This window comes from Ranitomeya variabilis, chromosome 1 (assembly GCF_051348905.1).
Source record: "Ranitomeya variabilis isolate aRanVar5 chromosome 1, aRanVar5.hap1, whole genome shotgun sequence".
In the NCBI taxonomy this organism is placed as follows: domain Eukaryota; kingdom Metazoa; phylum Chordata; class Amphibia; order Anura; family Dendrobatidae; genus Ranitomeya; species Ranitomeya variabilis.
The window spans coordinates 260044121-260058645 of NC_135232.1; the positions used below are offsets into that span (position 1 = coordinate 260044121).

Genomic DNA, 14525 nt, shown 5'->3' on the forward strand with positions numbered 1-14525 from the left:
CATAGAAAACACCTTAAAAGATGTCCAAAAGCTGACAAACTGCTCAGAAGACACAACAAACACATGGAAAAGTCACAACTACATATAGTCATGCGAAAAGAAAAGAGGTGGAGGAGTAAAAGGAGAAGGAGACACAGATATAGGCATGTCATGCCCTTCTAAAATCAAGAAAGGCTGGAGTAAAAATCTAAACTCACTCTACCAATACCCAGACAACTTGACAAAATTTTTTTAAAAAGACATATATTTAGGTAGAATGGCGGCGGGTCCATTCAGAACACTTTCCTTAGAAGATGTAGTGGTACCCCCTTTGGGAGTTTTGCCAAAAAATGAACCCAATACATTCAGACTAATCCACCATTTGTCATATCCAAGGGGCAGGTCAGTAAACGACAACATCGACGCGGAACCAAGTACAGTACTATGTACTGTACCTCCTTTGACGAGGCAATCAGGCGGGTCAACAAGTTGGGAAAGGGCACCCTAATGGCCAAAATTGAGGGGGAGTTCCGGTTATAACCTGTGCCTCCGAATAGTGTCCTCCCATTGGGCTGCTTCTGTGAAGGAGCATACTACATAGATCGCTGTTTGCCCATGGGGTGCTCCATATCCTGCTCACTATTTGAGGCGTTTAGTTGCTTCCTCGAATGTGTCGTCATGGACATTTGTAAGACGGCACATATTATCCATTACCTCGACGACTTCTTATGCCTGGGCCCAAAAGATTCGCCACAGTGTTAAAACACGCGGTAGTCCACCTGTGAGAAGGAGAGAGCTGGAGGGAGAGTGGACACTCCAGAGCCGAGGGGTTAGATTGAGAAAGAAAGAAGGCGGTGTAGCTTGCTTCATGGGTGGGGTACTCTGCTGAGTAGCAGAAATTGCTACTAGGCCCAAAAGGATTTCCTGGGCCAGATGCCATTACAAAATAGTAGTTAGGTAAACAGGTGGTGTAGCTTGCTTCATGGGTGGGGTACGCTGCTGAGTAGCACTGAATTCTACTAGGCCCGAAGGGATTTGCTGGGCTAGATACCGTTACAAAATAGTAGTTAGATAAACAGGCGGTGTAGCTTGCTTCATGGGTGAAGTACGCTGCTGAGTAGCACCAAATTCTACTAGGCCCAAAAGGATTTCCTAGGCTAGATGCCGTTACAAATTAGTAGTTAGGTAAACAGGCGGTGTAGCTTGCTTCATGGGTGGGGTACGCTGCTGAGTAGCACTTAATTCTACTAGGCCCAAAAGGATTTCCTGGGCCAGATGCCATTAAAAATAGTACTTAGGTAAACAGGCGGTAGGTGGCTGGGCTACTCTGCTGACTAGCAGACACTGAAGCTTTGGAGCAGACCTCTGAATCCCAGGCCATAGTATGAGTAAACAACTCTGCAGACGAACCCTCCCACCTGGAATTGACAATGGCAACGTCATGTAAAACTCAGCAAGGGGACTAAATAAAGAGTCTCCATTTTGTAAAAAAAATTCGGCCACAGACACCACTTAAGTGGCATCAATTTCGCCAGAGTTTTTTAAAACGGTTGGTGAGGTGATTTTCAAAAATCATCAAGCTTTTAGTCTCCCCAAGATGCCACAGGGGTAGAAAAGTCCTTGCGGATCTAGGATTTGTTCATCTTGATGAACGTTAGTCTGTCTACATTGTCACTGGACAGCCGTGTGCGCTTATCTGTCAGCACACCACCAGCAGCGCTGAACACACGTTCAGAGAGAACGCTGGCTGCGGGGCACGACAAGATATCCAAGGCGTGAGTGGCGAGCTCAGGCCATTTTTCAAGATTGGAAGCCCAAAATGAGCAAGGGTCCAGTTCCACAGTCATGGCATCGATGTTAACTTGGAGATACTCTTGTACCATCCTCTCTAGGCGTTGGCTGTGCGTCAGACTTCTTGTCTCCTGTGGCCTTGCAAAGGATGGTCTAAAAAAATCTTGAAACGATTGGAAAAAAATTGCTGTTACCACCAGATACGATGTTACTGTTACGGTTAGAGTGATGACTCGATAGTCCCACGGTTGGCAAGTTAGAACTCAGAGATTGACTACGTGCACCACTGGTGTTTTGTGGAAAAGCAGATGTTAGATTCTGTAAGAGTCTCTGCTGATACTCCTGCATGCGTGAATCCCTTTCTATGGCAGGAATTATTTCGCCAAATTTGCTTTTTGTACCGGGGATCTAAGAGTGTGGCAACCCAGTAGTCGGCATTACTTCGGATTCTGACAATCCGAGGGTCATGTTGCAGGTAGTGCAGCAAGAAGGCACTCATGTGTCTTGTGCATCCAGGAGGACCAAATCCTTGTTGTCTTGGTGGCGAAGTGAGAATCATGCTTCCTTCGTCTGCCCTCTCCCCCCAACCTCGCACAACAGAAATTTGATCAAGGTCTCCCTCATCTGAGGGGTCTTCCATGCCCAGCGCCAGTTCGTCCTCCACTTCTTCCTCGCCTCCTGCACCTTCCTCAACAGTTTGGCTGCTACCATGAGCCCTCGGTAATCCCTCTCCCCCAGCCTCCAATGCCAGCCGCCTTGGTGCTGCCAACCTTCTTGACCTTGGAGATATGATCCCTTCCGCATATGACTCCTCCTGTTCCTCCTCCTCTTGTTCCACCACCTGACTCCGAACACTGTGTAAGTCTACGTTCACATTAGCGTTCGGCGCCGTAGCGTCGGGCGCCGCAGCGTCGCCGCATGCGTCATGTGCCCCTATATTTAACATGGGGGCGCATGGACATGCGTTGTGCTGCATTTTGCGACGCATGCGTTTTTTTGGCCGCAAGCGTTGGGCGCAGAAAACGCAGCAAGTTGCATTTTTTTTGCGTCCAACTTTCGGCGAAAAAGGACGCATGCGTCGAAAAACGCAGCGTTTTAGCGTGCGTTTTGTTGCGTTTTTGTTTGCGTTGTGCGTTGCGTCGCCGACGCAGCGGCGCACAACGCAAATGTGAACGTAGCCTAAGGTGTGCTCCAGCATGTAAATCACCGGAATGGTCATTCTGATAATGGCATCGTCAGCACTAAACATCTTCGTTGCTATTTCAAAACTGTGCAGAAGGGTGCATAGGTCCCTGATCCGAGACCACTCCTGCAGCGTGATTTGCCCCACCTCTTGAGCTTGTTGGCTCAGGCTATACGTCATAACGTATTGCAACAGGGCTCGTCGGATAGTGCAGACACTACTCCTAGGCCCAAAACTATTAACTGGATTAGATGCAGTGAAAATAGAGATACACAGGTGGTATAGTTAGTTTCACAGGCTGGCTACTCTGCTGACGTGCAGACACTGCTCCTAGGCCCAAAACTATTAACTGGATTAGATGCAGTAAAAATTGAGATACACAGGCGGTATAGTTTGTTTCACAGGCGGGCTACTCTGCTGACGTGCAGACACTGCTCCTAGGCCCAAAACCCCAAAACGATTTACTGGGTTAGATGCAGTAAAAATTGAGATACACAGGTGGTGTAGCTAGCTTCACAGGCGGGCTACTCAGATGACTATCAGACAATGCTACTAGCCCAAAAGGATTGGCTGGGCTAGATTACACCAAATGCTGTGACTAACACTTGCACAGCACTGGCTCAGACCTGCCTGGCAAACAGTGCTATGAACTGCTGTAACCTACCCTGAAAAGGGCTGATATTACAACTAGTCCCGACTCCCTAAACCTATCTCTCTGACAATTTGCTCCAAAAAAACACTCTTAGTCTGTATAGCGCCCATAGCAGCAGCGGTGCCGTCTAACACTAAGCTGCAGCAGTGAGGAAATGGTGGCGACGGGGCAAATGGCTGGTTCTGATAGGGCAAGGACATGTGACATACACAGCCAATGACACATGCCCTTGCTTGTGTGCATCACATGCACATTGCTGTGTGTGTGTGCACTGCTGATAGGCTGAGAGACTGCACCGCCCCTCTGTAAATGCGGGAAAGAAAAAAAAAATGGAGATCAGCGTTATTTCAGCACAGATCTATCCCCCACCCACTATACACTGAAACAGTCTATTAACAATGATAAACAGTTTTAATGTGCAAATCAAGCTAGGCTTTTGGTGAACGAACAGTTATCGAACAGAAACTCGAACAGCCGAGTTTTAAGCAAATTGTTCGGGTTCGTCGAACGACTCGAACACTGCCCAAAACAGCTCGAATTTGAAATTGGCGAACAGTTCGACTCGAACACCGCTCATCTCTAATTGCTAGGTCACTTTCATCACACAATGAAGTCTGTAAAAACAAACCCCTAAAAAACAGTTGAACTGCGTTTTCTGTGCAATTCCAGCAGAATTTTTCATGTTTTTCAGTACATTCAATGGTAAAATGAATTGTGTCATTCAAAAGTACAGCTCTTCCCACAAAAAAGCAAGCAATCATACAGCTATGTGAATACGAAAAAAGGTCATTAACTCTTGGAAAAATTAGAGGAAAGCATGAAACCGCAAAAGTGAAAATACGACTGGTCGGGATGGGATTAATATCCATAGGATAAGGGGTAACTTCCTGATTGGTGGGAGTCCAATCTCTGGGACCCTTCCTGATACTGAGAAATGGGGCTCTGAAGAACCCTCTGTGTATGGAACGGTGGGCGATCAGGCCACTGCCGCAGTGCATATGATTGACCACCACTCCATTCACATGCCCTGGTTCTCAGGATTAGGCCACATTCATATGTTCAGTATTTGGTCAGTATTTTACATCAGTATTTGTAAGCCAAAACTAGAAGTGGGTGATAAATGCAATTACACAGGTTGTGTTATACACACATTTGCTTTTTTTTTGTTTTGTTCCAATACACACAGAGGAAGAAAAGGCAAATTAGACACAATTTCACACAAAACCCCAAAACTCGGCCAGACAAAGTTGTTGGCACCTTTCCAAAATTGTGGGTAAACAACTTTGTTTCAAGCGTATGATGCTTGTTCAAACCCACCCGTGGCAAGAAACAGGTATGGGCAAATATGATAAAAACAATTGACTCCAAGTCAAAAGGGAAGAAGTTGACTCAATCTTTCTTGAGATCTTGATGTTCCTTTGTCCACGGTGCGCAACATAATCAAGAAGTTTACAACCCATGGCACTGTAGCAAATCTCCATGGACGGCAGAGAAAAGTTGATGAAAGGTTGTAACGCAGGATAGTTCGGATGGTGGATAAGCAGCCCCGATCAAGTTCCAAAGAAATTCAAGCTGTCCTGCGAGCTCAGGATGCATCAGTGTCAGGGCGAACTATCCGTTGACATTTTAATGAAATGGCAGGAGACCCAGGAGGATACCAGGGCTGACACAGAGACATTAAAAAGCTAAACTGCAGTTTGACAAAATGTACGTGAGTAAGCCTCTTGTGGACAAATGATGCCAAGATAGAGCTGTTTGGTAAATCACATCATTCTACTGTTCACTGAAAATGGAATGAGGCCTGAGAAGAACACAGTACCTAAAATCAAATATGTGGGGGTTCAAATATGTTTTGGGGTTGTTTTGCTGCCTCTGGCACTGGGTGCCTTGACTGTGCGCAAGACATCATGAAATCTGTCAATTACCAAAGGATTTTGGGTCGCTATGTAGTGTCCCGTGTCAGAAAGCTAGGATTGCGTCCTACGTCATGGGTCCTCCAGCAGGACAATGACTCCAAACATACTTCAAGAAGCACCAAGAAATGGATGGAAGCAAAGCACTGGAGAGTTCTGAAGTGGCCAGCAATGAGCCCGGCTCTAAATCCCATTGAACACCTGTGGAGAGATGTTAAAATTGCTGTTGGGAGAAGGCGCCCTTCAAATGTGAGAGACCTGGAACCGTTTGCAAAAGAAGAGTGGTCCAAAATTCCAGTTCAGAGGTATAAGGGTATGTGTCCACGTTCAGGAAACGCTGCGTGTTTGACGCTGCGTAGAGCCGCAGCGTCAAACACGCAGCGTCCAGATGTTGCAGCATAGTGGAGGGGATTTCATGAAATACTGTCTCCACTATGCATTAAAAGACTCATGCGGCATACCTGCGAAAACGGACATGTGGTGCGTCTTTTAAGAACGCAGCATGTCCTTGCATTGCTGAAACAACGCAAGGACAACGCAGGTGACCTGCCAGTGACCTCAAGTGCAGATTTGGTCAGGATTTTACCTGCATAAAATCCTGACCAAATCCTGATGCAATCCTGAACGTGGACACATACCCTAAGGGTATGTGTCCACGTTCAGGATTGCATCAGGATTTGGTCAGGATTTTTCATCAGTATTTGTAAGCCAAAACCAGGAGTGGGTGATAAATGCAAAAGTGGAGCATATGTTTCTGTTATACTTTTCCTCTAATTGTTCCACTACTGGTTTTGGCTTACAAATACTGATGAAAAATCCTGACCAAATCCTGATGCAATCCTGAACGTGGACACATACCCTAAGAAACTTGTTGATGGTTATAGGAAGTGATTGATTGTAGTTATTTTTTCCAAAGGGTGTGCAACCAAATATTAAGTTGAGGGTGCCAACAATTTTTTCCTGCCTATTTTTGGGGTTTAGTGTGAAATTATGTCCAACTTGCCTTTTTTCCTGTTTTTTTTCTGTTCCAATACACACAAAGTACATAAACATGTGTATAATAGAACGTGTGTAATTGCAATAATTGTCTGGGTGAAATACTTCATATTCTGGAACTTTCGGCCATGTCTTTAAAATACTAACCAAATACTGAACATGTGAGCATGGCCTTAGTGGGGGGGTCCAGAGGTCAGACACCATGGATCGGGAAGTTTTCCCATAGCCCACAGGTAGAGGATACATTCCAGACTTGAGGATACCCATGTAATGTTTATGTGAGACTTGTATGCTGAGGCTCAGGATAGCTGCAGTTATTAAAGAGAATCTGACACAGTATGACTGCACTGAATACTGAAAACAGCAAAACAAACTCTTGCCAAAAGGACATGGAGGCACAATAATTGCAGGGAACCTGTCCTGTTTGATAATTGTGCATATAGGATTAATCTGCAGGTTAATAGCGTTATGAATGTGTTGCGCTGTACTGAAAGTGCGACACACCGGAGAAAATGAACTTTATTTCTCCTGGGTGCCGTCAGCTTTGTCATACAGTGTGGGGGCACTGCACTGATATATTGCGGTACAGTGGCTGAACACGTTCATAATCTATTAATCTGCATGGTAATAGTGTTATCTGACCTGACAGGTTCCCTTTAAATGCAGAATGGCCAGGGGTATTAAGGATTTAAGTGCAGGTAACTCTGATACCAGGGACATACAAAGCAGTGAAGCTGGTATTGGGCCCATTACTGCTTGTTAGATTTCTACTAATCCGACATCAATGAGGTACCATATTGATATACCATCAATATTAGCCAATGGAAATAGCCTCTAAATCGCTGAAAACTGTGTGACTTCTGCGCTTCAGATCTCTGAACCCTTTGCTATTATGTTAAATTTTTTGTTTCTTGTCTACCGTTAACATAATATATTATTTATTATTGATTTCTGTATCATTGTTATATTCTGTCTCAGTGGTTAATTGTAATACGTTTTTGTAATAGGTAATTACATTTTTCCATCCACTTGTTTGCACTTTTTTTTTTTTTAACAGGAAAGTGAAATATTTTAATTTGAAGGCCAGTCTTGTGGATGAACACACTGTGCATGCCATAGAAAACGCTGGAAAAGAGGTTTGTTTTACCAAGTCAAAATAATGTTCTTCACAAAATTCAAAATATTTTTCTGCATAAAACACTATATAGAAGTGCACAACTAGTGGCTTCCAACCTTAAGGCTTGCATTAGGGGGAGACCATTGTATGGGGGGAATTTGGAGCTGTATGAATGTCATATAAAGCCCCTATCCTGCAGGATGTCATACATGCACTTCATCAATATCACTTGGCCATGGGAGATGGAGCTGTGCCTGCTCAATCACTGGCTGTAATTGACTGCAGGGCTCCCACTACAGTGGCACGGATAGCACTCTGAATTCTGCCATTGGTCACTAGTGACTGCAGCATTTTAAGCGGTTTAACAGAATTGCATCCTCCAAGATGTCTCGTCCGGAAAAGTGATTCTGGGTTTGACAATGCGTTGTCATGGCATCTAGGGTCCTGCCACCACTGTCAACTTATTTGGCCTGCAAAAGGTTTCTTTGGTGGAGTTTAGTAGGATGTTTGTCAGCAATTACGATAATGGATCAGGTGGGCGTCTGATCCCTGGCAGCCCCACCCATCAGCTGCTATAAGCTCTGGTGGCAGCCAAATGAAAACACATTGATAGAATCTGCACTGCTTGTTCTATTCAAAATGTATAATGTGATCACTGTTGGCTACTGCAGACCAAGAGTTCCTATTTACTGCACTGCACAGCTCCTTTCAGTGAACTTTACCGCTCCATTCAATGTGTAGTGGCCGGTGTCAGAACTCCTATTTAATGCAGTGTGCAGCTCTATTCAATATGTAACGGCTGCTTCCAGGTACTGCAGAACAGCTCATATTCTCCTGAGCACAGCCCCGCAGCAGCCTCAACCATTTGAATGGAGCTTGAACAATTTGAATGGATCTGGGCAGTGCACCAAATAGGAGCTGTTCTGCAGTACCCGGCAGTGGGCATTACACATTAATTGGAGCTGCACAGTGCAGTTCTGGTCAATACATTTTCATCCGGCTGCCACCAAAGCTTATAACAGTTGATCAATGGGGGTGCCAGGTGCCTGAACCCCACTGATTCTAGACTGATGACCTATTCTGAGGATTAGTAAAAAACAGGCTGCGTGGCTCTCCTATTTGGTAGTGCTCAAGTAGGATTTCACTCAGAACAGTAAAAACATATGAACTTGGCACTCCAAAATTATGCAAGAAGGTGATTTTATTAAATGTGCGCAGTCCAATTGTATAAGCAATTGATGTTTCAGCCAGTCAGTAGGCCTTCATCAGAACGGATTGCAACTATGTGGTAACGATAAACAAATAAATCCTAATGGCGCACATCAGTACCTGGGATTGCTCAGGATAGCTCATCAATACGTGTTGACTACACAACCCTTTTTAAGGTGTAAAAAAAAGTTTAAAAAAAAAGCCTGTTAGTTTTATTGTAGCCTTTAGGAGTTGCAGTTTGGCAATGTTTGAAAATGTTGTGCATTCCAGGGTCTTGCCTCCATTGGAAAAGAACAGGTAGGGCAGACAGTGATGTGCCACTGGAGAGATGTTGACATGCCACTTTTATTGAACATCCTCATTTGTTAATGGTCACTTTCCCTGGTTAAGAAAATATCATTGTATGAAGATCCTAAAAGGGTAGTGAATAGAAAAAAAGGAATAAGCATATTTGAATATTAAACGCCGGCTACTAAACATTTTCCCCATAATATAATATTTTTTTGTATCTGAAAGACAACAGTAACTGCAAGCAACATAGTCCTGGCGACAGGAGGAAGGCCAAGATATCCCATTCATGTAAGTTTGTTGAGATTTCCGGCATGCGTATTACAGCATTTCTGTCTATGAAAGAGTAAGAGAGTCGTTAGATAATTGATGTACATAGTCATTTATATATCAGTATAACGATTCCTAGTACCATGTAAATTTCTTACTGAAATCAGCAAAAGCCTTAGGCACTCTAGATTTTGCAGGAGTCAAGGGGAGAGCCGACACAGAAATAAAAGGCACTCCCTCTGTCTGTCACATCTCATATTTGCGCTGGTCACCATTAATGATATCGATTAAAGGGAATCTGTCAGCAAGTTTTTATGTAATTTGAGTACAGCATGATGTAGGGGTTAAAACACTGAATTTGACAATGTGTCACTTATCAAGCTGTGTGCTAATGTTTACGTACAATGAAGGTTTTATCATTGCTTAGACTAGCTGGCACGTGCTTGCTAGTCTGACTCCACCCCCTCCTATGTTAAGCAGCTCACTGTCAATAGACTATATACATACAGAGTCTGGTGTGGGCAGGGTCAGCTCTCTCAGTTCTGCTGCATGTTACATCTAAATACTCTGATTCTGTCACAACTGCCGCCCCCTCATTAACTAAGGGAAACATCATTGGATTCAGGATCTCTTTGCCTAAGTCATGCTGCTCTCAGATGAGGTATCAAAAACCTGAAAACAGATTCCCTTTAAAGAAGAAAATGGCGAGGATTTAAGATATCTCTGATCTCAGCCATTACAACAAGTTACTCTTACCTGTAGTTAATCTGTGGCAGTGCCATTGCTACAATGTGATAGTAATGTACTGTTGTGCGTGCGGGTGGGAAGGGGCTAATGGCATATATCTAAAATTGGCCATAGGCGTAGCAATTATTATTAACAATCCAGGCAAACACTTGTTGTATTGTGGCCAGGATTTAAGGCCTTTAACCTTCTGTGAAATTGTGACACATCTTCATAACACTCTGCAAGAATAATTCTTCTGGTGGAGCACAGACCTCCTCCTGATGCCTTTTAATAAACATGATATTCTATCATTGGATCTGTGTTCCACAATACTTTGACTCTCCCCGGGGCTGAGATACAGTGTTGTGACATGTGACGCCGGCACCCAATCAGCGCTGGCGTCACTGTCTCCGCCTTCAGACAAACTGAACATGAAGCCAGGGCTGCAGCTGATCTCAGACTTCCTCTTCATGTTCAGTTTGTCCAAAGGCGGAGACAGTGACGCCAGCGCTGATTGGGTGCCAGGGCCACCGCGACTGCGGGAACAGAGCTGGCACGGGAGGGGAGTATAGGCTTTATTATTTTATCAGTGTCACATTTCGTTTAAGAAGGGGTTGTCCTAGTAGTGGACAACCCCTTTAAGGGTGAAAAATGCTTGGAAATGATTCTTTTTAGTATAATGTTTTTTACGTGACAAAAACCTGGCACTTAAACAGGTGTGTGTAGATTTTTTTTTATATCCTCTGTATATTTCTACAAGATCCATGGCAGTAATTCATAGATGTAGTTTACTGTCCAATGTAGTACTAAAAAATGTAGAAATTTTCTTTAGCATTAAGCATGTGACTTTAAAAAAAAATGAAATAATACTTGGTGATTCTCTGTTCCAGTTCTGTATCCCTCATTCTCCCTTCTAGTATACCACTAACATTGGCTGCTGACATCAGAGCCTGAAGACCCCGCTCAGCAGGTGGCCTGAGACCGGTGAGACCAGTGATTGGCTGCAGACCTCACATGAAGACTATGGGACTATGACCTCTGCAGCCCATCTTTGTTCAAGCACGCTCCCCTGTGGTATACTGTATAGATGGGCTGCAGACGTCACAGTCTCATATTCCTCACGTGAGGTCTGCAGCCAATCACTGGTCTCACCGGTCTTGGGCCACCTGCTGAGTGGGGTCTTCAGGCTCTGATGTCAGCAATGTTAGCAGTATACTAGAAGGAGGATCACTAAGTATCATTTCATTTTCTTGTAGTTGGTTTGTTATCCTTTTAAATTAAATATGCCTGAAAATAATGGATTGTGCTGTAGTTCAGGTGGTGTGCTCTATTTTTTATGAATCTATGACATATATGGCAGATATACTGTAAATATAAAAAAGGCATGACCGTGTGCAGCTAAATGACTTGCAGTGATGCCTGAAATGTATGAAATTTTGGGTTTTGTTACAAAATACTTCTTCTGCTTCTGAACTACTGCTATACATCTGAATGTGACATGTGTATCACAGTGTTCTCACTGCTAAAAGTCACAATTCAGAAGTTAAAACCTCCAAAATGTATTTCTCTTCTGTTTTATATATATAGTAATCTTAGAAATTGACTCCTTATTTCTGTGGTAGATTCCTGGTGCACTGGAATATGGTATTACAAGTGATGATCTCTTCTGGCTGAAGAATTCACCCGGGAAAACGTATGTAGATGCTAAAGGCGTATGTTGCATAAAAATCATCTCTTTGTTAGTTAGTGCACCACTCTGGGCTTTTAGCTTTCAGTAAAGAGAACACTGATGTTTTTGTCTCATGACATAATTAATTTGTCCGTGTTCCGAATAATTAGATCAGCATGCATTGAGTCTTTAACAGGTCGGCACTGGCATATATACAAATATTTTGCTTAGAATACATATGTAATTCATATTTCGACAAACATAGGTTATGTAATAGGACACAGAGACGCATAGATTGGTCCATTTAACTCTACTAAATAAAAGCTGACGTGTTCTACTTCCTGGCAACACACATACCGCCACTGACGTCCTAGTAATAGGCTCTGCTCTATGGATGATTAATCACTATGACCGCAGAGACACATCTGTAGCATAATTTTATCTTCTGATAACAGAAGATCTCTGCCTGTCCCTGAATGCGGTGTTCTTTAAAGGGAACCCGTCACTTTGTCTATGCGGTGTGAGCAAAAAGAGAATCTGATGAGAATTATTGGAAAAGATTGAGTATAACTTCTCTATTGTTCATTGAAATCTCTGGCATTTGTATGCATATGCTCCTGCTCATCTGTCCGCATGCGCACTGCAGGGAAGACTGGCATCACTAGATAGGACCGCCCACTGGACTCATGCATACAAACACCAGGGATTTCAATGAATAAAATGCAAGTTTACTGAAACGTTTCCCTCCAAAATGTATGTCACTCTTCTCAGCTCCTCCTGCTCTGTAACATCCTACAGACCTGAGTCCATTTTCAACGTGACCATTTCCCTTTAATAATCCATGAAAAAAATGTCCCTCTGTTTGTTGAAGAGTTTTTTTAGTGTTAAACATGGAGCTGTGAATTAATAGTGGAGACATCATGAAATTAGTAAACATTTAAAAAATCTGCTGTTTTTCATATGAACCGGTTTTACACAACAGCATCACCACTTAACAATATACCGCCGTACATGGGGGCATGGCCGTGATCCATTTTTGGCAAATTATTATGAAAAAATATAGATCATAATAGGGCATGCACTGAGTGCAATGATCTGTTAAAAAAAAAAAAATACACTTTTTGAGTCTATAATTAAACATAATAGGTTTGTATTCTGTTTTTAAAATGGACAGCCCACTGCTGAGAAATAGTTGTGTGTGAATACGCACTAGATAAGTCTCATGATTTCTGTGAATCCACAAGGGGGCAGCATAGATATGTGCAAAGATGCTGCACATTCCCTGTTACAGCCATATTAGCAGACTTCTCCTGATTCTGGAGAGATTATCATTTATGTGTACGGGTACCAGCTCTCCAGGTGAGTTTACCATTTCTACCACATAAACCTAGATTTTATGTCTACCCAGGCAGGTTATATGAGCATAATTAACATGTCTGCAGGAATGTTTCATAAAATCGCCTTACAGGATTTTGTAAATCGCTTATATGGTTGAAATTTGGTAAATTTCCTGTTTTCCAATTATCTTACTTATATAATATTTTGTATTTACAAGTAGATCTATGTTTAACCTGTAGTATAAAATGTATGCAAACCTATTTGCAAACCTTTTATCTTAATATATATGCGTTTCTGTCTAGTTTTTGGTGTACACAATACCATTAGTACTGTGTACTTGCATGTGTTTCCATAGTCTACTTCTAGAGTAAAAAGGTAAATTGACAAATAAAGTGAATTGATAGATTTGTCTGCATTTCTAAATCACATTGTATTGTGTATACTAATTTTAGAGAAAAGGGATAGAAAATAAAAATGTCTCTTTTGGGTCATTACGGTTTTTTATTTCTGTATTTATATGTTTATCACTATAGCATTGCATAATCTTAATAGTCTGAAGATATTGTATGGATGCATGATTTATAGTTTTGGGGTTTTTGTTAGCTTTTCATTGCTTTGCCCTCATTACCACGCTTCCATGTAATCAATCTATTCTGTACCTGTTGCATCTCAGTGCTAAATTGTTTACCGTAGGACAGAAGCCTCTGGCTGTTCCCCTAGCTGTAAAATGCGACATTTGTCCTACCAGCTCCACTTAGGGTTTCTATGTGTTTACAATGTGTCAGCGTCCTCCGAAATGCTCCTGGCATGATTAATGTGAGGAAGCTGCTTAAAAAAACGATATCCTTCTAATACATATCTGTGAAAATGCTGCTTTTGTCCAGATACTGTTAATGCAAGTCGTAACAGTGTAATATAGGAGTCTAATGTTTACATGTTGCATTCCAGAGCCTTAGTCAAAATAAGCCTTGAGGGGCTACTGTAGCATTTCTGTACATTATCAGCCACTATTTCAACAGCTGGGAGCGAGAGCGGCTCACATGGAGTTTGAAACCTGACTCATTGATCTGGGAAATAGATACATGTGTGTGTTCCCCACCAATGGGTCTGAAATCGCACTTCTTGGCTTTCACATATAAAAAGAAAAGGTGAATAAAACGTTTAAAATACATATAAAAATATATATATATTTTTTTTAAAGTGAAAAAAAAATTCCGCATACTAAAATTTAGAATATACCGTCTCCTCGTTACTCTGTGACAATGGGATCAACAAAATTCCTGTTTAATTTTTTTCTGTAATCTCTTAACGCCACCTGTGGTCTGCTATAAGCACTTAGTCAGCTAACATAATGTTTTTAGAATCTCACGTTAACCATATAGTTGTACTTTTTT

General features: G+C 42.5%; 2 protein-coding genes across 2 annotated transcripts in view; both read left to right on the forward strand.

Moving 5' to 3' along the window:
- GNB1L (G protein subunit beta 1 like) overlaps positions 1-14525 on the forward strand; it is a 716249-nt gene that overhangs the window by 326166 nt on the left and 375558 nt on the right. The gene's annotated exons all lie outside the window — the stretch shown is intronic.
- The window catches only part of TXNRD2 (thioredoxin reductase 2), a 186295-nt gene that overhangs the window by 47686 nt on the left and 124084 nt on the right, over positions 1-14525 (forward strand). The window contains exons 6-8 of the mRNA XM_077293390.1: positions 7572-7650; positions 9357-9419; positions 11747-11817. Coding sequence (XP_077149505.1) covers positions 7572-7650; positions 9357-9419; positions 11747-11817 — 213 coding nt within the window. The remainder of the gene's footprint in view (positions 1-7571; positions 7651-9356; positions 9420-11746; positions 11818-14525) is intronic.